This window comes from Eublepharis macularius, chromosome 7 (genome assembly GCF_028583425.1).
Source record: "Eublepharis macularius isolate TG4126 chromosome 7, MPM_Emac_v1.0, whole genome shotgun sequence".
In the NCBI taxonomy this organism is placed as follows: Eukaryota; Metazoa; Chordata; class Lepidosauria; order Squamata; family Eublepharidae; genus Eublepharis; species Eublepharis macularius.
Genome location: NC_072796.1, coordinates 75,701,519 through 75,727,986, shown reverse-complemented (window position 1 = coordinate 75,727,986; position 26,468 = coordinate 75,701,519). Strand labels below are relative to the sequence as shown.

The window sequence follows — 26,468 nt, the reverse complement described above, 5'->3', positions numbered from 1 at the left end:
TTTCATGTCAGTTTCAAAATTCTAGCCCTTTAAGACGAGCCACCTACGACTATAGGAGAGTTCTGAGTTGCACATACATGATCCATGTAATCAGTCCATGACTATACCACCATCTTTTGATGCTGAGGAAACCCACTTTCATCCCTGCCCTTCTTTAATTAACTCCTGAATTGCAAGATTGATTTCTTTGTCAGTGGGGCAGCTTATATGAATGCCCCCATTAGACTGTCTTCCTGCACTGCTTCCTCCTATAAAATGATAACGCTGTAATGGCTCAGTGCATCAGAAGGCTGAATGTACTACAGATTTTAAGGTGCTCCAGTGCTATGACAATGAGAGTCTTGGACATAGGGTTCCAAGTGCCAGAGATACCAATTATTATGAGAAGACTGGAATGATTCTCTAGAGGAGAAAAGATGCTGACTGATAACTATGGAGTGGATATGGTAATAGCTGTTTCCACAAAAATCAGGAAAATTTTGTGTACAGTTTTCTGTTGACTTTGCCCCTTGAGCAGTCAGTCACAGCTGAACAGAGTAGCTGTAAAACTCCAGCACTCTGCTTTGGTAGCATTTTCCACTCACTTTGCACAAGTGTAAGTGATTACACCAGGGGCAAGGCAGCAGAGAATGAGGACACTACAAGTTTACAACCAAGATCCACAATAAGGACATAAAATGTTATTGTCTTTTATAACATGTCACAGCAAACTCATGCCACTTTATCTTCTCTGTTTGTGACTTGGAAGTGTGAGAAAACTGATCTCTCTGTAAAAGTGTCTCCTGAACATTGAAATTTCTCTACATTTGGGTTCATTAACACATTAAACATTATTCCAAACTTAATGAAAAGAGCGAATATACATGCAGGTGACCACGAGCAAGACATTTCAACAAGCAGGTCAAAATGTCCTCCAGAATCAGATATTTATCACTTGGGAATGTCAGAAGACTGACCAGATTTGGTTTCTGCAGCCCATCTAATTATTTCTGTCCTACACAGTGAAGACATTATGAAAGCAAGTTATCTTCCACAGATGCTGGAAGCCCTGTTTCCTATACTGAGTTAGTTGTCTATCATTCCTGAGCATCAGAAGTAAGAAGAATGAGAGGTACGCAGTGTGTAGTGGGAGGAAAGGAAGGGCAACAGACAAGGGTTGCAAGGGGCAGCACATATAGGCTATAACATGGGTTCTGGGCTGTCTGGGAGGCATAAGATGATCAATATTAACAACGCGGGCATGTTGACTTTTATTGAGAGCTATGGAGGCCAGAACTTCAAGAGATGCTACGAAGGGCTCAAGTTTAGGAGGAAGAGGGAAATAGGAAACTCGTTAAGTGTGTGAGGCAAGTGGAAAAGGATAAAAGCCACCTAAGCAAAGAACAAACGAACTGGTGCTGATTGGAGGAAACTTATTTAGCAGTTTGTCTAGGTAGCCTCAGTAGAGCTCATTGGATCTGATATATTCTTTTTTAATTTATACCCCACCTTCCTCCCCAATGGGGACCCAAGAAGATGGCGTACATAATTCTCTTATACTCCATTTTATATTGCAGTGGTAATACAGTAATATGGGACTGTATTGTTAAGGGAATATAGAAATTATTTTGATTAAAAATATGCCCCTTCAGTATAAATCCAACCTGAGTACTCTGCACTGTGGAAATTGGGATTGTAGCATGAAGCTTTGTAATACAATTTTATTGTTTCCTGGTCAGTTCTGATAATTGATTATAACATACAGGATGTATCTCTCCCCCTTCCCGCTGCAGCCCCCTGCAGCCCCCGAAAAAAGGACAAATCGGCATAAATCCCTACTTGGTTCTTCTGCAAGCTCTTGCTCCAATTATAGGTGTTTTCTGCCCGCCTCCCTTCAAAGCAACACCTGTGCACTCCATCTCACTCTTTCCAAGATTACCCCAACCTTCAGGATTATAATGGGAGGGATGGATCCACTGAGCAAAGCTGGTTTATTAAAATATTTATACTTCACCTTTCCTTTTGACTCAAGTTCAAAGCAGGAATCTGAAACAGAGCTGAAACAAAACAAACATTTAAGCATGACATGTTACACAATACAGAAATTACACAGTACGAGCAAATTTACAGTAACACAGCAGTATAGTCCACAGTCCCTACCCATTTACCAACACTTCATTCTGGACCATTTCATTACAGTACAGCCCTATTACCTGTGTAAACCAGCTTATTTTCTATAGTCTCTGGGTTCAATTTCAATTTTTTTTGCTTCCAGCCATTTGACCATAGCAGTCAGGCAATGGATCCGTACCTCTTCTGCATGACCAGGGGATTTGGATAGAGATATATAGAGCTGGGTATCACCTGCATATTGATGACATCCAGTTCCAACGTTACAAATGATTTCTATTAAGGGCTTTACATATTATTTTTTATTTTATTTTTATTTAAAACCTTAGTATGCTGCCTTTCTACCCAAATAGGGTTCCCAAGGCAGTGAACATTACAAAATTTAAAACATTTTAAATTTAAACCACATTTAAAATAGTATAAAAACAATTCAATAAAAACACACACACACATAACACCAAGAACAGGGAAGAGGTCCAATAACAGTTATTGGTTGTATATGCCAAATGAAACAAAAAAAAATCTTCACCTGCTAGTGGAAGACAGCAATAGAGGGAGACAGAAAAATACATAGATATTCAATAATATAGGGGACATCATAGCACCCTGTAGAACTTCACAAGACAGCTCACACACTGAAGGTAGCTAGTCTCTAACAGCAACCCTTTGAGTCTAGTCTATGAGGAATGATTTAAACACGTACAAGGCACGTCCCCTGATAGCTATTTCTGCCTCCAAATGCCACGAAAGGATTGCAATGACCAACTGTATTATATCATTGTGTAATAAGTGGATACAGCTGGGGCATGTTTTTAAGGTACAGAAGTTCTTCTACTTTCCATGTATATATACCACTTACGGAGTTTTCCCTAAGAATCTTTTAATGGAGCCTATTATTGTAAAGTCTCATGAAAGTGCTGCCTTACACAAAGTCAAACAGTAGTTCATCTTGTTCAGCATTGTTTACACAGCAGAGAAAGGTCTCCCATAAACCTGATTCATGAGTTGTGTTCAGCTGAAGATGCCAGGGACTGAACCTGAGACCTTCTGCATGCGGACCATGTTCTTCTTGACTGGTGATCCACAACCCCACCCTGAGCATACTAATCACAAGTTAGTGTTGTGCTCTCTCCATTTCAACCAATTGACCTTTTGAAAACTGACTAACAGACAGATAAAGACTTGAAATCAATGCACTGACCCTAGTAGCTAGATGTGAGCCTGCTTTTAAAATATAACTGAGCAAAATGGAAATGTGGTGGGAAATGCTTATCAGTCTCCCATTTAACAACACACAGGAAACACAAAGCTTGTTGAATGGATGTGAATGACATTATAGCTGGCTAAGTCTTAAAAACATCTGTGTGACTATCAATTTAAGCTCCCATTATTTGGCACTAATTACTACACAGAGCTGTTAAATATTTAGTGGTAATTTGTTTAATTGGCTTTGACCTATAAAGAAGTATGTATATTCCATGGATTGAGTTCCCCGAGTCAGCTTTGTGCTCACAACTGAGTAAGTTAGGAATGGATATTCACATAAAAAATAAACACCTTACAGCATGTCAGGTTTCTTGGTTTTTCATTCTCTCCCTGTCACAGATTTATTTATCTTGAAGGTATCTAAAATTAAGGCACGGAGAAAGTACACAATGCATGGATGTAAAATGAGAGAGGTCGTACTTAAACTTGTTTACAGATGTACTAGTTTAAAAAGCACTAGCATGATAAATTAAACATTGCAAGGAAAAAAATTAAAGCATAGCAACAACTGGCACATGAACACATCTGTCCATAATGCACTGACTTAATCCCTGAATATTTGATTAGGTGGTCTCGCCTATCAAAGCCTTCTGTCCCATGTTACTACTGCAGTGGAGCTGTAGCACAGAAACATGAAATCGGCTTCTGTTTTCATTCTCTTCTGACACTGCCTAACACAGACATGATACGCTTAACAAAATGACTTGCGTCTCAGAGTCTCTCTACACGAGACATCTTACACAAGAACACTCAAGTGTAGGGAGATGCAATGCTAGCTGGGAAGCCTAGGTTTAAAAGACAGAGCCAAAAGCTCTGTCAATTTCACCTCTACAGAGCAGGCAAAGATTGCTCCTCAGAGGGTTTGTTAATTTCCAATTAGCCTTCCCAAAGGCTCTGTTAATTTCACCTCCCCTTTGGGGAGGAAAGAAAAAATTAAGGATGTGTGGAAACAGCCTTCAAAAAGTGTCTCATTTCCATCTCAGACCAGATTTGTTTTAGGTAGGCATACTCAACCACCTGTTGCTCAGCTCATTCCTTTCCCACTGATCATGAGGGTCAAGAAACAGGCCTATCCCGGTGTGTTTCTAGGCTTTTTCAGACCATTGATTCAGGGTTCTATGCCTGATTAGACTACAAAAAGCCTATCTCTGGAAAAATACAGTCCTGTGACTTTGCAGTTGTCAGAGATAGGTACAAGATGGAACTGAAGCACACAGGTATAGATGATATCAGAGCATGAATATCAAAGGCCAGGAAAGTTTTGTACTTTCATTTGATCTTATTAGCAAGGAACCCTGGCAGAGAGCTAGATTATGAATGTGTTCTAGCTGCAGAAGACCTAGCAACACACCTGAATGGTCAGTCAGGATCAGTCCAAGCTGAAGCAGCCTGACATAAAGCACAGGTCTTCATTCTTGTTCGGCTCCTGTTCTGTGTGGTTGATGGTGGATACTTGCTGCTACATGCCTTTCAGAGTCCCTGACCTGATTACCAGGATAGGTGTCAGCCCAGAACTCTTGCCTTTTGATTTTGGACTTTGGAGTTCTGCTTGGACTTTTCTGCCTTTAGTCAGACCAGGTAATATCTCTGTGTATTACAGAGCTTCCTGGATCCCAAGCCACACAGAGATGTATTAAGGGAATGAATCTCACCCTTAGTCTACATATATAGCAGAATGAGGTTAAATGCTACAGTAGTAGATTGGACTATACCATTTCATTGAATGTACCTCTCCATTTAAAAAAAAATCCTCCATGCAAGAAGTCTTGCACAGCAGAAAAAATGGTTCTACTCTAGCTTTTTGTAAAGACTTTTTAACATAGGGCAATTTTCAGCTTGCAATCTGAAGGGAATGCAGTCCATTATATAACTGTGGTATTTTGCTATCTCATTTCCACATAATTCTGCTGCATGCGAGAACCAGCCTCAAATTCATGCAAAAGTATTGGTAGCTCAGCTTTCCATTGCCTCTCACATGGAGTTCTGGTACCCCTGGCTGACAATTCTTTGCTTCTTTGTCACAGTACTGCATCACAATGCCATTTTCATCTTACATTATACAAAATATCTGCTTATCCTCTCATTTTTCTGAAAAATTAAGGAGGCAGACAGTGATCCATTACAGAAGAGCTGCCACTCATTGTGGGATATCCTTCCTTACTGATGAGTACCAACATTATGTCAAGGCAAAGACTACTTATAGGTAGATTTTTTAAAAAACTTCGTCTCTGTTTTTCTCCCCATTGATAACAGCTTTGCCAATGTAGATGCTTTGAAGCTGCATAGTGTTTGACTAAATCTAGACTAGAATAACTGAACCACAAACACTTTTTCTAATCTGGGATGAATATTAAACAGAACTAAATTTTCAATCAGCAGAAAGGGACTTATATGCCTTCCCCCTCCCACTGCAGCCCACAAAATGGTGTTTCTGCGGAACAGGAAGCCCTGAGGAACTACATAAGAAGGGTCTGCAGGGGGGAGAAATCAACCAGTTAATCTGATCTGACCCATGAAGTCTGTTAATTTTCAAAGTTCCAGTTAACTATACTGCAAGAAACAGTAGAATAACCTTCTGTCCTCTTTTTCTATCCATTTCTGATCCTGATATTTGCTGTTGCTCTCTCACCTTTTTTCAGTGATGGTGATATAATGATATCCAGAGAGTGTTAGATGTTATGGTGTAGAATGGTGTTAAATGTCAAAAGAAAATTCAGCAGTTTCTTTGTAGGTTCATCATGACTGAACAGAAACAAAGAACAAAGAAAGCATCTCTGTAATCCAGAGACATAAAATGTGGTGTTCATTATGCATGTTTGAAGTATGAAAACATGCAAGCAGAAGACATTATCCAAAGAAGGCAATAGAATTGCATGCTTAAGCATTAAATAGCTCAGCTTATAAAGGGTAAAACCCTAATTTGGCTAAATCATTTAGACATGTGGCTTAAGGTCTCCAACATGGTAATTTCATGTTTAAGATCTCTCTTCATGTTTAATGTATTTCTCATATCATCAAAGAGCTACATTAAGGCTCTGTTCTGGGCAACAGATTTATACAATATTTTAGAATAAGAAGTACAGGTTCCTTACAGATGTAAGTAGCATGATACAGATGTAGTAACAAACCAACCAGCAGAATCCTGAAGGTGAAGGAAGCACTCTCATCTTTGTCCTTCCTCAATAAGTAAAAACTTTAATGGTGGTAGAAAATGCCATCAAATCACAGCTTACGGCAACCCTTGGTGGGGTTTTCAAGGCAAAGAGACTGACGGAGGTGGTTTTCCATTGCCTACCTCTGAATAGCAACCCTGGTCTTCTTTGGAGGTCTCCCATCCAATTACTAACCAAGGTTGACCCTGCTTAGCTTCTGAGATCTGATAAGATGAGGCTTGCCTGGGCTACCCAGGTCAGGGCAAACACTTTAATAGCAAACCTTATTTGTTATGCTCAAACCACAAACTCTGGTTTGCTCTCTTCCCACTAAATCAGGATTTCCCAATCATGTTTTAATCCTGATTCACAATCCTAGCTGGAAAGATTAGAAGACCTATAGTTCGTAGTTTGGACATAGCAACAAACTTTGGTTTTCCACTGCGCTAGAAGTATTTAATTACTGAGCATACATGTTTGAGGGGCGGGGGAAATGCGTAACCTTTGGGCTTATCTGAATCATATCTCACTGGTAGACCGGTGGATGTATTTATATCTATATTTCACTTTTCTATAAGGAAGGTATGGAATTTGTTTTAAGGTATACTCTTATCTTCCTCTAAAGTTCTCAGAGCAACTTACATATGGTTCTTGTGTCATCAGATCATTCCTGAACTTGTAACCATCCTAATCAGACTATTTTTCTTCTTTTGAAAGATGTTTCTCATTGTCATGGTTGCAGAACTACATCTGGTTATACAATAGCAAAACATTCTTGCTAGTTATCTGTGTTAGAGAAGAGAAATGCTGGCTAGTCATAACTGGGAATTTTTTTGTTACTGATATCTAAAAGTACCTTAATATTATGAATGTTCCTTTGCTTCCTGTCCTTGAATTTTTCACATACCCCTCCAGTTTTGAAGGAGATATGTAAGACCTAGGGAAGTGATGAACTGGAAATGTTATACTAGAAGTCCTGGAAATCTTATTGGTAATAGAACTGAATTCTCTATTTGGCATTAGGATTTTAATTGAAAGTTTGCTGATTTTACCATTTTTTCTTTGTCCGCAACCCTCTGCCAAGAAAATCCAGCATCCTGTCATTTCCAATAGACAAATTGAAAACTATCAGAAAGAAGTTGGGAGGGAGGGTGGGAGGAATGAGAGTATAGAAGCAGAAAATCTTGATTAGAAAGTATAATTTAATAGAATGTGTATTGAACCAAATGTATTGATTAATGTGGAGGATATAGTACTTATATTGATTCAAACTAGAGATTTAGTACTAAAAGCTGTAAGCCAAAAAGCTGTTGCAGATTGCTACAAAAGTCAGTTTAATGCTGTCCTTGAGAATGCCTTCACAAAGAAATTCTTCTAATGTTTGAGGAGTAGGTAGAATGCTGTATATGTCAGTTTGATCCCGGAGGGTTTTATTTTGTACTCTAATAGCTGTTACGAGCCTACATTATATCCAAGGAGTAATTTTCCTTAGGGTTGCCTGGCTCGCTTTGTGTCAATATTCTAGCATTTTAAGTCACGTACAGTATATGCTTCTGGGAACAGTGCAGGAGCCAGCCAGACTCATAATGGTCTGCATTCATTAATAAAGGCAGAAGCTTCTGTCCCTCCATTGCCCACTACAGGGATGCCTCTCCGGTCTTTTGGGACCCGTACAGACACATTTAAAGAAAGCTTTATTTTGAGTGGGCAGGAGATGAAATGCAGGACTTGCAGGCATTTCCTAAGTCAGCTATATGCCTGAGCACAGAGGTGACCTTAATGGGTCAGAGAAGAATGCAGGTCAAAAGACTTATTATCCAGCCTGTTGGAAACCAATTGCTTTTGTTTTTTTTTTCTTTTTTAAAAAAGTGGTGCTTAAAGGTTAGTAATGTAGAAATGTGTTTTACAACTTGAAGCTGTATTGGAATGCAGTAGGCTTACTGAAAGGGGGGCGGGGTGGAGTGCTGGAACAGAGATGAGCTTTTAAATGTAGATTTCCCATCAATTGTAAAATGTTAGTATACCATAATTAGTTAATCAGTGATGATTGATTACTACTGGTTGCTTTCTTGAATTAAGGAGAAAAAACATGCTGCTGTGATACTGTCACCATCTGTCGAACAATAACATCCCCATTTAATCTTTGTATTTCTTTATTTGTAATCTGCTTTTGAGCAACAATTGCATTCTATTTCATTCAGCTTTGAAATGTCTCATTTAAATTGAATGCAACTGTACTTCACATTAGGGATTCTAATGGGATGGTGAATTAGTGGGAAATATTTTTCCTTGGGAGCTTTTCTTCTTCTTCTGTCTCTCCCTTTTTTCTCTTAACGACTGTTTACTGTAAGAATTTTGTTCAGGTAAATAGAGAGAGAGAGAGAGAGAGAGAGAGAGAGAGATCCTTTGAACAGCTGCAGCAGAAAAACAGCCACCCTGTTTCTCGGCAAGGAGATTTCTTTAACCACTGTGGCATTGAAAGCTGGATGAGGCTTTAACATTATAGAACAGAAAAGGAAAACACAGGCAACCATTTCCAAGGAAATGAGAACAACCCACTGTTTAAAGCATTGAACTGTGACTCTAGATCATGAATCGAATAGGGAGCTGTCAGCTTCTGGAACCTCAGGGCTGCATGTTTATCTCTGGTTGTACAAGTGTTAAGCCTCCTTCATCTTAATGGGCTATTTGCCTTTATTAAAAGTTCACTAAGTATTTTAGGGTCTCTTTAGCTTTATCAGGTGCTGAAAGCAAGTTGTTCCAGGGAATGTAAAGATTGCTTGCAATTCTGTTAAAAGAAAGTAAGTTTTAAGAGTCTTTCCAGTTTCTGTTTCCAGTTGCTAGAGAGAAAGGTTTGGAACTTAGCACTTAATATTTATGTACATAATTTCTCTCTTGTAAGAAGGAAACATAACGACAAAGGGGGGAAATATCAATGTCACATTTAGCAAACCATATTAATTCCTATTTATTTATATTTTGGGAATATTTATATATTACCTTTCTCTAAGACTATGCCCAAGCTGGCCAAGAACACACAACACAATTACATAAACGTTAATAAATTCTAGAGTAAGATTTGAGTCCAATAGCACTTTAAAAACCGGGAAGATTTCCAAGTTATAACCTTTTGAGAGTCAAGCTGCCTTTGTCAGATACTTGTATTACTATACTCGAATCTTGCTTTTGTACTGCAGACCAACATGGCTATCCACCTAAAAATAAAACTCTAAAAACCTTAGAACATAAGAGTTAAAACCTGGGAATAATATTTTTTTCTGAGATTAAAAAAAAAGTATTTGACACCAAAAGGCCTGCAGTTGTTGTTAATTTCAAACCTGTGTTTCTACAGCAAATCTTCAAAGAGGCTCTACTATCATAAAAATTGAGAGGAAATACAATGGGGATATATCAGAGCAGGTTACAGGGTACGGTCCTCAGGGCTCGCTGAATTTTACGTATGATAAAGAATGAACTCAGGAAAGTTACAGTGTTGACTGTTTTCCAGTATTGCAATTTAAAAAACATCTGTCCTCAAATGTACTGTATGTCCTGTTAAGGGCAAATTCCATTCTCAGAGCTATACAGAAGCTCTTAACTCTAATATCACTTCTCCCTGTGCTCTGAAAACTCCCATGTTCATGTCAACAGGAGCTCCATCTTCTGATTTCCCCGCTTGCATCAGCTCCCATTGTCATGGAAGTGGGAGTCCAGAGTACATGGAAAGATGAGAAAATCAGAACTGAGATCTGCTGTGTGGATAATAGAGGAAAAATTTGTCCTAAATTTTTAAACATAACTTCCTTTATATAAAAAAATCTTTAAAACACAAGCTCCAGCCGTTTATAACTGGGATTAATGGTTGCAATTTTCAGTCACTTAGACATGAGGTCTCGAAGAGACAAGGGGTTTGTGTGTGCACGCACGCACACAGAATATGACATGGTTCTCTATGAATTAAAGAATTTTTCTCTTTCCTTTATCTCTTCCCTTCCATCTTTTACCTCTTTGTCTCATAAATGTTGTATTTGTGCTATGCTCTTCCTATTAGCATATACAAAATAGTTGCTCTCTCTAAGCTGGTATGTTGCCCCTTGCCCACTGATTCGCGGTCAAACATAAAGCAGTCAAATGTACACATTATCCCAGGCACTGAAATTCAGGGAAACTGCTTCCGTTCTCTAGTCCACAGGCCCATGTCTGGATAGAGTGTTTGGGCCTTGACTTAACCAGTGTTTTTTTCCTCCCTGCTCTTTCCTTTGAATTAATATCTTTCTTATCTCTTGAGAATCTTACTGTGCAGGAGACTGTATTGGCTGTGGGACACAGAAGCAGGAATAAGCAGAGACTAATCTCATCGTTTATTTTCACTTTAGTGCCTTCATTTTTTTTTATTTAAAGAGGTCATGTGATTTGAGTCCTGAGCGTACATGAACAATATTTTCAGTTGTCTTATACAATGCGGTATGGCTTTTCTAAACCTTAAAATAGCTGCTTGTGATTCCATGTCACTTTTTAAAAAGAAAGGCAGGGCTCATTAAAGCACATAAGCTATGTTCCAGCCTTGCAGCTTTCTTTGCTCTCCTGTTATTGTAGGGAAAGGAGCCTCATGTGCCAAAATGGTCCATCTGCTATAGGAAGCATGAAGATAAATAACAACAACAACATTCAATTTATATACTGCCCTTCAGGACAACTTAATGTCCACTCAGAGCAGTTTGCAAAGGATGTGATTATTATCCCCACAACAAAACACCCTGTGAGGTGGGTGGGGCTGAGAGAGCTCCAGAGAGCCGTGACTAGCCCAAGGTCACCCAGCTGGCTTCAAGCGGAGGAGTGGGGAATCAAACCCAGTTCTCCTGATTTGAGTCCTGCACTCTTAACCACTACACCAAACTGGCTCCTTGTAAATGTATAGAGTTCTAGATAGGAATGACAGACTTTCAGGAGATAGCACATATTCTCATGTATGATAATCAAATACTGGTAGTGGACTGAAACACAAGAACACAGATGTTCTTTAGATATTACTGCAACAGTGCGAGAGCTCCTTTTTGTGATTTCACCCCCATACTACTATAATGTTTAAAGACATACTAAGTGCATAGAATAGGATCCAGCAATCAGCAGCAACAAAAATTACAAGATCTCCCCCTCCACCCTGGAACCATTTCCAGTCCCAGGAAAGTGTATTCCCAGGGCCGAGGGACTTTTGTGTACTAATAGCCGTGGAGGTGCAAGCAGCAGCAGTGGGAATGGTGCAAAATCACTCCTTGCTTCATCTTCAGTGAGCTCACACAAGATGCAGAAAAGATGCTCTCATTCCTTTCCCCCTCTCCACTACAGCTGTTGTAAAGTTGTGGCTGTTAGTACACACGAGTCTGTCAGCCATGGAAATAAACTGTTCAGGTATGGCTCCAAGGGGGAAAAAAAGGTGAGGAAGATTCCAGACTATCAGTACTTTATGCTGGTGGCCATAGTGATCTTCCAGCTGATTTTCACCCCTGATACCAGGTGGGTAATGGATATGTTGGAAGCACCTGTATGATTAATCATGCCAGTAAAGCATTAGCTCTTTACAACAGCTTTATGCATGAACAACATCTAAAGGACAACTGTGCCCCCATGCTTCCAATCCCCTGTCAATATCTGCAGTTAGTGCATGGCCTGGCCTGGCCTTCCTCTTTGCTGCAATAATAAGAGGGAGGGTATAGGATAGAACAGGCTTATATACAGACTTCCTTTTAGAGTGATTCAGTGGATGGTTTGGCTTCATCCATGGAGCTTAACTACACGATCATTTACAGTGGTGATCCAAAATACCAGGAGTGCACTTTACATATACTCTTTTATACACATGGCAGGAAATGCTGCCCCTTTTGGCAATTTTTCAAAAAGCTGCTGAAGGGTTTACAAGTTGGTAGATGTTAAGGAGGAAGAGGCAATGAGAAGAGGGAGGCACCAATAGGGGAAATGAAGAGAAGAGGAATCATCAGAAGTACACAGAAACAAATCAGTGTATTAAGACCCAATACATTTTGAGTCAAAAGAGTATGATAGCATGTGAGACTCTGAGCAGATCTGTGCATGAAACTTGCCTGAGGAAGAATTTTTGACTCAAAATGCCTTTAGCCCTAATAAACTGATCTTGTCACTCTTCAAGTTTTCCTGTTGCTGAAGCAACCAGTCTGGCACTCCAGTTGAGTCATATGCAGATTGACTAGAATATGCCCATCTCATAAAAAGAAATTAAGAGTAAATGGGCATGATCCACAGTTAAATGTGCACCCTCATCCTCATTCTGCTGCAGCTAGTGGGGCAGAGTTATATGCAAATATCCATTTATGTTATTTATATCCCAGGCAGATTAAATAATGCCAATCAGTACTGGATCAGGGCAAAAATCTTTCTGCACAGTGCTGGCAGGCAGTGATGCCACCAGTATAACATGGCAAGGCAGGAAAGATCAGCTCATTTGTACTGGTAAAAGGGGGTGGTGTCCCTCTTTCCACATACTCAGAGTGGAGGCAATACGAAAGCTTAATTTGCCCACAGTGACGTCCTCAAAATGATTGTGAACCAGCATCAAGCAATGAAAATAGGGGTCACTAGCAGCATATTGTGGTTAAGAACAGGCATGAAACTACCTGGAAGACCAGAGCTTTGGACACCCCTCAAAAGTGTTTGCCATGACACTACATTTATGTGATTTCCTCCATGGTGGACTGTAGAGCCTCACTCTTTAGAATGAAACAACTTTCTCCACTGTAATTTGGATATTTCTAGTAGCAGAAATTGTAAATTTAAGGGTTTTTTCCTTGCTTCTGATTTCTGGCACATGAAAACACACATTCTAGAGTTCTGTCTCAATCTGTGAATCACACAAGATTATTCACAAGAGATACAACATGATATCATAGAAGAGTAACCCTAAGATGAAAATAAATTCTTAAATTGTTAATTATAAAAGCATTATCTGTTGGCCATAATAGCCAGCAGGCTTTGCCTAGTATTTATAAATGTTTTGTGAAAGGCATTGTGTGAAATCATATAGCCTGCTCTTTTAATGTCTTGGCTTTGGCAGAACTGCTGTAAGAAGCATTTAGTACTTTTCATTTATAGCTGAAAATCATCGCTACAAATGTTTTGAGGTCAGTTGTATTTCTATCTTGAAAATGAAACTGATTTTTTAAACCCATATCTATGCATGCTTACAGTTTTAGAACTGTTCTACACATTATGCAGAATATAGGAGATTCTTGGCTGTACTGCAGGTTGGTGAGTATGTGGTGCTGCCCTTAAAGGTAACCTAGAAACTCCAGCTTGTGAAGAATTCAGCAGCCTACCTTTTGGTTGGCACTGGGCAGCATTAACACATAACATTAATGATAATTGCGCTGGTTGTCTATGTTTCCTGATCAGTGGAATAACACAGGTGGAGATGTATATTTCCGGATGCAATTCAGGGTGCGGGTTTTAACCTCTCAGGCCTTTGACAACCTGGGACCCACATAGTTGAGGGACTGCCTCTCCCTTTATAGACCTGTCTGTCATCTCAGGTCAGTCCAGTTCTTTGTTTTAAAGATACTTTTTGCCCTCCATATAATCTTCAACCTTTTCTGTAGTAGTACTCACCCCTCATAACAGTTGCCTTCTGGAGGTACAAAGAAGGGATCACTGGCCAGGGACATGCTTGTCCATTCAGATTATAAAGATCACCCCACAGCTATGGCAAGACCAATTGGGCATTTTCCACATGGGCACTGCAGGATATGCCCCCTGGCCTTGGCAGGCAGCTCCTTTACACAGAGAGACACTGTGGCTTTAATTCATCTGCATGATTTTTCAACCAGCAATATGTCAGGAGTAGTATACTTGATAGTATGTCGGTGTCATCTTCTATAAGTGAGGAGCACAGTCCGTCTGATCCAGGTTAGAATATTAGAACATATATAAGAAGAATTATTGAGTGCTGGGAAGCCACTGGCACACAGCAACTAATTGCTGATTGCTTTATATGTTATAGGTCATACTCCTTGTACAGCGGCCTTAATTTAATATCGCAAACTTAGAAAATATATATATATAGTCGTGGGTATGATTGGGTAGGGAATTGAATTGATGTAAAACTTGTTGGGTGGGAAAGGATATTGGCCAGGGGGTATTGTAGTTCCACCCATAGTATTAAATGTGGCTGTGGTTCAGAACCCAGACATAAGAGTATTAATTGATGGGCAGAGAAGTATTGGTCCGAATCTTTATTATTATTATTATTATTATTATTATTATTATTATTATTATTATTATTATTATTTGATAGGGCACTCCCCACTGATTAATGTCTGTATATTGTGATTAGCATTGCAATTGAAGAGAGCTAGTAGCTTGGACAAGCGGTGTGAGCAGCAGGGTGGTGGATGTGGAGAGTGGTCAGCATGGGGCCAGAGATCCCGGTCCTCTGGGGACGAGGGAGGTATGGCGGTGGGACCCAGGGAAGGATGAGAAGGACACGGAGATATGGTGAGGCTCGATGTCCTTCTAACCTGCGTCCCATCCCAAGGCATGTTGAGTGTGGAGCTAGGAAATATAGCCCCCCTTCGACACTGATGGTGTGTAATGCCAGGTCCATAAATAACAAGACCAGAACATTGCATGATTATTTTGTGGCAAATGATGTTGACCTGGTATGCGTGACTGAGACCTGGGTGAGGGAGGGTGAGACGGTTTCCCTGAATGAACTAGTCCCACCTGGGTTCTCAGTCTTTCATCAGTCCCGAACGGGAGGCCGGGGGGGGAGGGGTGGCGATTCTTGTCCGAGAGTCTTTCTCCTTCAGGCCACTCCCCATCCCAGATTTCTCCGGCATTGACAGTGTAGGTCTAGTGTGGGGTGCCGAGGAAAGTTTGGCCATCTGTGTGGTGTACCGGCCGCCCAGCGCACCAGCAGATGCCCTGCCATATCTGCTAGAGGTGGCGGCTGGATGGGCCTTGGAACACTCAAAACTATTGGTATTGGGTGACTTCAACGTCCATGCTGACGATGACACCTCTAGTCGGGCTGTGGACCTGGTGTCCTCCATGGCTGCACTTGGACTTTCCCAGATTGTTTCGGCCCCTACACATCAAGCAGGCCACATGCTGGATTTGATCTTTGGGATGGGGATGGATGTGGTGCTAGAAACAACTGAGTTGGTGCCATGGTCAGACCACATGGTCCTGAAGGCTCGGCTGGATATCCCACCTCCCCCCTGCAAGGGCGGTGAGCTTATTTATGCTCGCCCGCGGAGACTTATGGATCCAATTGGTTTCCAGAATGCTCTGCGGAATCCAATGCTCCCTGGTGGCTCATTGGATGAGCTGGTGGAAGACTGGCAAGTCCGTCTTTCCGAAGCCATTGATGAAATCGCCCCCCATCACCCTCTCCGCCCCCGTACCAAACTAGCTCCCTGGTATACAGAGGAGCTATGTCGGAAGAAGTGGGAGCTAAGACGGCTAGAGCGAGTGTGGCGGCGGACTCGTGACAAAGAGGCAAGAGCATCTTATAGGACGTTTATGAAGGCCTATGAGATGGAAGTGAAGGCTACAAAGAAAGAGTTCTATGCAGCCTCCATTGCATCAGCTAGCTCACGCCCAGCAAAACTGTTTAATGTGGTTCGGTCTCTGGTCTCCTTATCGGGAGGGGACCGTCAACATTTAAATTCGGATATTAGCTGTGAAGCTTTTGGGAGCTTTTTTGCTGATAAAATCTCGTCTCTCCGCTGTGATCTCCCAGCCACAGTTGATACAGTGTGCGAACTGGAGGCCCCTTGGCCGCCTTCTGGGATGATATTAGACCATTTCAGTCCGCTCTCTGGGGATGAGATTGACAGGATCCTGCGAGCAGTTAGGCCTACCACATGCTCCTTGGACCCGTGCCCTTCGTGGCTGGTGAAGGCCAGCGTAGATGGGCTACAGGATGCCCTGGAGGCCATTGTCAACATGTCTCTGAGCTCTGGGATCTTCCCGGAAGCGTTGAAGGAAGCTGTGGTTAGGCCTCTCCTGAAAAAACCATCTTTGGATCCTACCGACCCGGTCAGTTACCGCCCAGTTTCAAACCTCCCGTTCCTGGGTAAGGTGATTGAGCGGGCGGTGGTAGAGCAGCTGCAGGTCTTCCTGAATGATTCCTCATCCCTAGATCCTTTCCAGTCGGGCTTCCGTCCGGGACATGGGACGGAGACATTGCTGGTCGCCTTGATGGATGATCTCCGTAGACAGCTGGACCAAGGCGGGTCGGCACTGCTGATATTATTAGATCTATCAGCAGCATTCGACACGGTCGATCATGACCTGTTGGTCCACCGCCTTGCCGATGTGGGGATTTGAGGGACAGCTCTGCAGTGGTTTGTCTCTTTTCTCCACGGTCGGGGACAGAGGGTGGCACTAGGGGAGAAGTTGTCATCCCGCCACCTGTTGGTGTGCGGTGTCCCTCAAGGGGCAATACTTTCCCCTCTGCTATTAAATGTATATATGCGCCCCCTCGCCCAGCTGGTACGGAGTTTCGGACTTGGGTGCCATCAATACGCAGATGACACCCAATTTTATCTGATGATGGACGGACAGCCTGGCTCTGCCCCAGATGTCCTGGAACGTGCCTTCGGAGCTGTGACTGGATGGTTGAAGCAGAGTCGGCTGAGATTGAATCCCTTGAAGACGGAGGTCCTGCGTGTGGGTCTAGGGTCCATGGGTGTGGGACTCCTGCTCCCTGCTCTCAATGGAGCGCTACTTACGCCGGTGTCGAGAGTGAGGAGCCTGGGGGTGGTCCTGGATGCTTCCTTGTCTATGGAGGCACAGGTTGCAGCGGTTGTTAGATCCTCTTCTATCTAAGACAGGCTCGACAACTTGTCCCCTACCTATCGACCCATGACCTCACAACAGTAATCCAGGCAATGGTCACCTCCAGATTAGACTACTGCAACTCACTCTACGCAGGGCTTCCCTTGGGCTTGATCCGGAAACTGCAGCTGGTTCAGAATGCAGCTGCACGGGTGGTTGCCGGAGCACCAGTTACGGCTCATGTAACACCTATCCTCCGTCAGCTGCACTGGTTACCGGTTGAGTACCAGGTCCGGTTCAAGGTTTTGGTGTTGACCTATAAAGCCCTATGCGGACTGGGCCCAGCATACCTTCGGGACCGCCTCTCCCCATATGTTCCCCGGAGGTCGCTTCGATCAGCCACTAAGAACTTGCTGATGGTCCCTGGCCCCAGGGAGGTCCGCCTGGCCTCTACCAGAGCCAGGGCCTTCTCAGTTCTGGCTCCGACCTGGTGGAACTCTCTGTCTGAGGAAACTAAGGCCCGGCAGGATTTGTTATCTTTCCGCCGGGCCTGCAAGACGGAGATGTTCCACCGGGCATTTGGTGGGGGCTAGGCTGTCCTCTCGCTGGCCATACCACTGAAGACCTTCCACCACCCATGCAGGACAATGCTGCATTTTAATATTTAATATTCTACACCCGCCAATTTTAATGGTTTTTTATACGATGTTTTAATGTTTTTATAATGTTTTTACTGTTTTTAATTTGTTGTCAAACCGCCCTGAGCCCGTCTGACGGGGAGGGCGGTCTAAAAATGTAATTAAATAAATAAATAAATAAATATGTTCCGGATCAGGAACAGGAACCTGGAGGCACCCTTGGTAGCACATTTTGAGGACCATCATAATAACAATAACAACAACATTAGATTTATATACCGCCCTTCAGGATGACTTAGCACGCACTCAGAGTGGTTTACAAAGTATGTCATTATTATCCCCACAATAAAACACGCTGTGAGGTGGGTGGGGCTGAGAGAGCTAGAAGCTGTGATTGACCCAAGGTCACCCAGCTGGCTTCAAGTGGAGACTCTAATCTCCAGATTAGAGTCCTGCGCTCTTAACCACTACACCAACTGGCTCTCCATAGAAAGGAGAACGAGTTCCATTTCACTGTGTTCCATGTGGCCCATAAGGGATTCCAACGTGCAATCCAGAGAGAACTCTTACAAAAGGAAACCTATTGGATCCACACTTTAGGGAGTTTGACCCTGGGAGGTCTTGATAATGAATTGAATTTATCCTGTTTTCTGTAGTTGCTCTAATATATTCATTTTCCAATTTTTGAATTAGTGTAATTTGTCTTTGAATATGGTTCAGTGGCTGATTGCATAGGCTTTATATTGTAAGTGATCATGTGAGGTACGGTGCATGGCCATCCTTTGATGTCTCGCCACTTGATGTTTGGAAAAATTTTGATTCAGGATGTGGTGAGCGAATGTTCTTTCCACCTTACCAGGGCATAAAAATCCGATGACTCTCAGATGAAACTTCATGTATGTATATATTTTTATTATTTCAGATTGAAAAATACACAGGACCCATCTTGATGTCCTTGATAAGGATTTATCCAAAACGAGCTGTATATAATAACTGGCTCCTCTTTGAGCTGGGGGCCAGTTACTGTGCTCTCATGCTTCCAGATATAATGGTCCTATCTGGAAAAGAAAAAACAGCATTGTTATTATAGATTTTCATCTTGGAATTCAAATTTAAAGATTACTTACCTTCAGCTTCTGGATGGCTGGATGAGCTCTTCTATGACACACCTATAAAAAGAGGAGAGAAAGAGATGTTATTAGACCATAATCCAGGACTCATTTGATACTGTTTATTGCTAACTTACACGGCCAGTGACTGCTGAATGAAGAATATGTTCTTTGTATATGCTGATATGATTGTGCAATATTGATGGAACTGGATAAGACTTTTGTATGGATTTTAGGATTATTTATTGTAACTATTTATTGTATGCTCTAGTCACCTTTATTATGCACTATTACTAGTTCAGTCATTCAAAAATATTTTTAAAATTTGACCAGTTGAATATAGAGTTGTTCATTGATGAGTGGGAAATCGTTATATCTCCGGTTGCGGGTAGTTTCCCATTTGATTGAATACTGTTTTTCCCAGGGTACCTTTTTTCTATAGCCTAGTCACAAATAAAGCAGGGAGAGGGGAAGTCACCATAGTCATGAATTGAGGAGTATGAATTAGTCTTAAGATTTTAATGGTATGTGTACCTTATCTCAAATAGGCAGACGTCATTGTTTAGGTATTTCCCAGAGCTAACCATGGTCCAATTTGTGAACATTACTGAGGTTACATTGTGTTTCCCATGGTTCTTCCACTGTCAGATATTGTAAGTACTTTGGTTGTCTTTGGGCTGGTTCATGTCACAAATTCCATGTGGCAGACTCATGCTCACCATGAGGTCTTTGGATGTGTGCTCCAAGTTGTGTGCTGGCCCATAGTTCCTAGGTGCACAGGAGCCCAGTTTGGATCAGGACCAAAACCTCCCCCCAGAGTGTGTTTTCTTCCCATGACACAGCCCCAGGGAGCTGTTTTTTGCCCCTTTGGAAAAACTTACATGTACTGATAGTTACATTTTTTAAAAAAAATCTTCATTTACTTCATTTATACCCCATCTTTCTTGTCAGTGGGGACTGTCTATTCCTTTTTGTCCTCACAAGAACCCTGTGAAGTAGGTGATGCTGAGAGGGTGTGACTAGAGTCACCCAGCAAGCTTCTGTGGCAGAGAGAGGATTCAAACCAGGGATTCCAGGATCCTAGTCCAGTACTCTGAGCCCTAAACCACACTGGCCCCCACCAGAGCCATTTTGGGTTTGGTCAAACAGCATGGGGGAGACTGAAGTACCTCATCCTTGTGCACTGGAGTCTTGACCCAAATCATGCCCCAGTGTGCCTGGCATGTCTGTTGACAGTCTATACATTCACCAGATGAATTTTGTAAGATGTGAATCAGACCCTTTAGTAAATAGGCATGCTGAGTTCCTTAGGGCAGGGAGCTGTGTGTTTTGGCTTATGAATGGTTTATGTAAAGCCTTCTGTAGATTGATGGTACCATATTAATTCATTCATGAATGCACAGTATTAATAATAATGTATCTTGTACCTTTTCAGACTGTAAGCAGGCAGGCAGGCTCTTTTAAATGTTGTACAAATTACTAAAATATTCTGCAACACAATCCTAATTGCATATACCTGGAAATAACTGCCACTGGATTTAGTGGTTCTTTCTGACCCAGTTCAGTTTATTGTTCTTGCTTTGGTAGCACATATACTAAAATTGGATCCAGAGGAGTTAGCCATGTTAGTCTGTAGTCGCATGATCTGACAAGAGAGCTGTGGTTCTCGAAAGCTTATGCTACAATAAAGTTAGTCTTAAAGGTGCTACTGGACTCCTTACGATTTTACTAAATCTGTTATATCCCATAATATCTTTAAGACTACAGCATTAGGTAAAAAAGGTGGTGTTGAATCCTCCTAGGCTGGTTATCTTGAGGGATTTCTGCAAACCTGCTGAGGCTACCTTATCTGGAGTGGTTCAGGATTTTGTGGCCTTTGTGGACCTATTTCAGTGAACATTAGGCTCTGTGCACTACCTAAGTCACACTCTTGATCTGATATTTTACTCTGGGAAGGAAAAGGATGATCTGAAGGTGGTCCCCTTGTCATAGACAGATCACTACTTGCTGAGACTTAGATTTACAGGAATACCAAGATTACAGTTAAGATTATCCACCACTGTAGCTTGATGGATCTGATGAATTTTCACATGGCATAGAGGAATTTTCTTGCTGATGGCCTGGTTGACCTCTGGAATGGGGAAATGACCTGGGCAATGTCACAAGTACATTTAGGTGCCCTCTCTCAGGTCTAAGAGCTAAAGCTTCCCCTGGTTTACTGAAGGGCTACAGAAAATGAAAAGACTACTACTGCAAGAGTAGGGTTGCCAGCCTCCAGGCAGTGGCTGGAGATCTCCCGGAATTACAACTGGTCTCCAGGCCACAGAGATCAATTCACCTGGAGAAAATAGCTACTTTGGGGGGTGGACTGTATGGAATTATGCCATGCCAAGGTCTTTTCCCTCCCCAAACCCCACTTTCTCCAGGTTTCTCCAGGTTTCACCCCCCTCCACTAGTTCTCCAGGAATTTCCCAACTTGAAGCTGGCAACCCTAAGCAACAGTGGAGGAAAACTTGTGATGAGTCCAACAGGGAATGGGCATTTTAATGCCTACTTCATGGCATTCATGGCAAAGAAACAATATTTCTCTTCTACCATTGCATCTGCACAGTGCAGACCTGTAAAAACCTCCTGAATGTCCAGGGGGCCATTGGGCTCCAGCCTACAGGAGGAAGTGGACTGCTCTGCAGCCTGCTGTGATTATTTTGCTAAGCACTTTGCAGAAAAAAATCTCTCGCATCTGTTCTGAGTTGGACTCTACATTAGCAGTGATAGGATCAAATGGTCCCAGCATGCCAATTTAACCAGTTGTCCAGCTTGACCAGTCTGAGGATGGGGACAGGACTCTTGGAAGTTTGAGACCTACCGCCTTCTTGTACAACCCTTGCCCCTCCTGGCCACTTAAAGCTGTGGGGGACTTGTGGATTGGGTCTGGAAAACAATAAATGTATCTCTGAGAGCAGGGATGGTCACTCCTGCCTTGAAGCAGGCAGTGGTGTGTCCATCCCTAAAGAAAACTACTCTGGACATACAGTCTCAGATTCTTGAGCAAGGTGATTGGACGAGTGGTGGCTGACCAGTTCCAGAAATTCCTGAATGAAGTGGATTGTTTGGACCCATTCCAGTCTGGTTTTGGGCCTGGTTATTTGATTGAAACAGCCTCAGTCACCCTGGTGGACTACATGTGTTGAGAGATGGACTGGGGAAGTGCAACCCTATTAATTCTCCTGGACCACTTGGCAGCTTTTGATACCATCAGTCATGGTATCCTTCTGGACCGCCTTTTGGGATTGGAGCTGGGTGGCATTGTTTTGCAGTGGTTCCTGTGCTGTCTCAAGGGGAGGTTTCGGAGTGTGGTGCTGGGGGGACTGCTGCTCTGCCCCTTGGCTTCTGGCCTATAAGGTATCCTAAGGTTCTGTCTTGTCTCCTGTGCTTTTCAACATCTATGTAAAGCCGCTGGAAGAGGCTGAATTGTCACCAATATGCGGATGAAACTCAGCTATATCTTGCACTACCAGCAGATCCAAGGGAGGAAACTGGGAGTCTTTGGAAACTGTGAAGCGGTGCCTGCAGGCAGTTCTGGAGTGAATGAAGGCTAGCAAGCTGAAGCTGAATCCCAACAAAATGAAGGTTCTACTGGTGATGGGAAATTGGAAATGGTCTAGGAAATGGGTTATCTCCTGTTTAAAATGGGGTTTCATTGCCCTTAAAGGAGAGAGTTCATAGGTTGGGGTGCTCTTGGACCGAAGCCTCTTGTTGGATAAACAGGAGGCAGCAGTTGCCAGGGGTGCCTTTCAGTAGCTTCAACTGATAAACTAGCTTCAGCCCTTCCTGGGCAGGAAAGATCTTGCCACTGTAGTATGTGCTTTGGTTAAAATCTAGACTAGATTACTGCAATGAGCACTATGTGGGTCTGCCCCACTGAAGACTGTCTAGAAGCTACAGCTGGTGCAAAATACTAACTGCAGTAGGGACCATATCACTTCAGTCTTATTCCATGTGTGCTGACTACCAATTTACTTCTGGGACCAATTCAAGATGCTGGTATTGACCTTTAAAGCCCTATATGTATTGGCTCCGGCATACCTTAAGAACCACCTTCTCCCATCTAAACCCACCCATTCAACTCTGGTCATCTTCAGAGGCCCTGCTTTTGGTGCCCCCACCATCTGAGGTTATATGAGTGGCAACCCGAGAAAGGGCCTTCTTGGTTGTGGCACCAAAACTTTGGAACTCCCTCCTCAAAAATATTCATTTGTCCCCCTCAATTGCAGTCTGTTCCATTTGTCATATCCCCAATAAGAGTCATTGCCCTCCTTCCTGATGTTGGTGTTTTGTGTTGTGCATGTGCTTTATTGAATTATTTCTGCACTATTTAATGTTGTTTTAAATTTAAATTGGTTTCACAATGTTTTAAATTTTTAGTGTATTGATGTTCTCCACCTTGTGGACCCTATTTGGGTGGTAAGGCAGCATACCAATGCTTTAAATAAATAAAATACTTTTAGAAATATTAAATGACAATTACAAATACAAAGAGGTCATATAACAATGGGGCACCAACTTCAGCATTCATTTCTGTATCCAACTTTTTGAAATTAAGGTCATCTTCTTCCAGTTCAGTTCTGTCCTCATGTAACAGTTGTGTCTGTGTGAGTATTCTAGAAAAGGTTCTCATGGAAGCATATACCTGATTAACTGTTGCACTGGAATTTGTCATTAGTGGGTTTTCCAGTTTGGATACTACAGTCCCTTGTGTAAGAAATGCTATGGGTGACAGCACCCAAGGTTTTGCATCACCTGCGAATAGGTTCTAATCTATAATTCAAGAATATCCATAATCTTAGTTTTAAAAAACTTCATGGGTGAATAGGACAGTTGGCCAGATACTAGGTTGGACCAGACCTAATTTATGTTCAATGTGTAAGTGCTAAATAAAGGTTAAAGAAATTATTCTAATATAAAATATAGAATGAAAAGTTTTCCTGTTATCATCAAGGTGTGACTGAATCATTTAACATAGTAACATGTCTGTCATCTGATCTTTTTACAGCTTTATTAATGTGCTTTTGTTCCTGGACTGTATAATAACTGCATGTCCTTTCCCTTTTTTCTTACAGAATCATACAATGACCCAACATAGCAGTTAGTGGAAGGCCTGTTTCTTCAAGAGATGATTCTTTGTGGGACAAAAAAAAGGGAACATGTTTTATTCTTTGCACGAGACTTTCATTGTTAATGTATATTATTCAGAAACATTGTATTGTACCATAAAACTTGTATTATCAAAACTGTTGGATGTTCATGTGTTTGAACTTTTGAGCACCGGAGGGACTTCCTGTATATAAAGTGTTGCACATGTATTATGTTGTCTGATACTAAACTGGTCTTATAAAGACAAGTGGACTTGGGCCCTATTCAAGCAGGATTAAAAGAGTAGTAATACCATAAAGGGAAAAAAGGCTTAAGGAAATGTTATTTTCAAAGAAGAGAAAAAAGAAATAGCAGTGATACATTATAAGTTATAACCCTATTTGGCCTTCTTTTCATTCAAGCTTATGTCGTCAGTCTCTTTTGGTATACAAACCGATGATTTCAAGAGTATTTTTATTGCTGAAGATTCTTGCAAAAAAAAAATGAAGAGACTCTCTCCAAGCAGGATCCCCCAGCTGAATATGGCCTGTATATATATTTGTAAGCCTTGCGATATGACAGATAGCATTACCATATATGCAATAGTTGTTATGTAGATTGTCAAAGAAACTTTTTTCCTGGATACCATTTGAAGCTTTTGAGTGTTCAAGACTTTCTTTAATGATGTCACATGGCCAAATTTTTGAAATCAGTTGAATTAACCTGTATGTTACTGTTATTAATGTTTACTCTGCGGTCTGAACCTGGAGATTACTGGAATGGTTTTCCAAGAGGAAATAAATTCAGTTTACCATTACATGAAATGTGGTTGTGCTTTTTGTGCCTGATAACAGCTTACCTATTTCTCTGTTTGGCAATGAATTATGACTTGTAAAACCAGCAAGTTGTTTTGCCCTCAACAGTGTACATTTCATGTGTGACTAATTATCTGGCTCTTACGTCTATTCAGACACAACTCCCAATTTATTCCATCGTGATTGCTCCCAGAAAAGCGCTCTTAGGATTGCGGCCTTAATAGGCTGTTCTTCAGTTAAAATTGTCTAACTATTAGAATTGTGCAATATGTGTTCCATTTGTCAGATGTGAATCAGTACTCAACAGTAGAGAAATGTGAGACTGTGGTAAGTTATTTGAACACAAAGCTTTCAAATTCAGCTTTCTAAATTCTATGGATGCTACCTAGCCTGTTATGAACCACATAAAGTTGTTTGGCTATGTTTTTTTCCTACCTTTTCCCATCTTAATACTTTCTTCTTTTTAGTTCTATTTTTGCTTTGTTTTTTCCACTTTATTATTTCTGACGTTTGAGTTCAGCATTAAACAACACTGGAACTTTGTGTGTTTAAATGAATTATTTCATGGAAGAGAGTTATTCTTCCCCCACCCTCCCAAGCAGAGGTGGCAACCTTGTTAAATTCTAGCCACAGAATTGACACAGACTACTCTTGCCTCTGGTCCCTTGTCCTCACTGCTGACAGAGATGGCAGTAGAGGACATGGTCAGAGAGATCGCTTCAGTGAGCACTCCAGACTCACATTTCCTGTGGGGGAATGTTCAAAGCTAGCAGAGAAGTGCTGCTGAGGACTGAATTAACCTGTTTGTCCCAAGTACCTGTAAAAGAAAGAGGTACCATAAATGTATTTTTTGGTCCTCAGATGTGCTCGTACAGGTGTTCAACACAAATCCACTCTCCACATTTGTTGGAGGTATACAGTCTTTGTGAACTCCTTATATAGTGGTTAGAATTGCTGTATGCCACAAAGGATTGGACTTGCCTGCCTTTTTGCTGTCAGGATAGATTTTAAGTGTGATTTCCAGTTTGCCGAATGTCACTTTCTGAATCTCCACAGATGGGAGGGCTGGAAACAAAGTAAAAATGCCTCTGCTTGCCAGAGATTTCAAAGAAAATATGTCATGTTTCTTTCTGCAGCCTTGAAATTTTTATGCATATGTTGCCAAGTGTTAAAAACCCTGTATTTTTATAAAGAAAATCTCATTTGTGCTGACAAAAGGATAAACGTAGGCAACTGTACGCATAGCATGTACTCTGCCAAGTTCTATTTATAATAAGTCAAAAACCCATTCTAGATTCATTTCTATTAATATATTTTTCTCTGCAGAACTGGATCTGATTATGTCTTCTTTCTTCATGACAAATAGCTTGAAAGAGTGCAGGCTTTTCAGCCTTCATGTGTGAAAGTGTGACATATTGGTTATAACTGTAAATAGCG

The 26,468-nt window shown here is 41.6% G+C and overlaps 1 protein-coding gene across 5 annotated transcripts in view; it reads left to right on the top strand.

Moving 5' to 3' along the window:
* ZNF521 (zinc finger protein 521) overlaps positions 1 to 25,033 on the top strand; it is a 396,855-nt gene extending 371,822 nt beyond the window's left edge. For all 5 annotated transcript variants that reach the window (XM_054985825.1, XM_054985823.1, XM_054985821.1 and 2 more), the window contains one exon: positions 24,204 to 25,033. In XM_054985825.1, coding sequence (XP_054841800.1) covers positions 24,204 to 24,233 — 30 coding nt within the window. In that variant the 3' untranslated portion in view covers positions 24,234 to 25,033. The remainder of the gene's footprint in view (positions 1 to 24,203) is intronic.
* Positions 25,034 to 26,468: the final 1,435 nt, after the last annotated feature.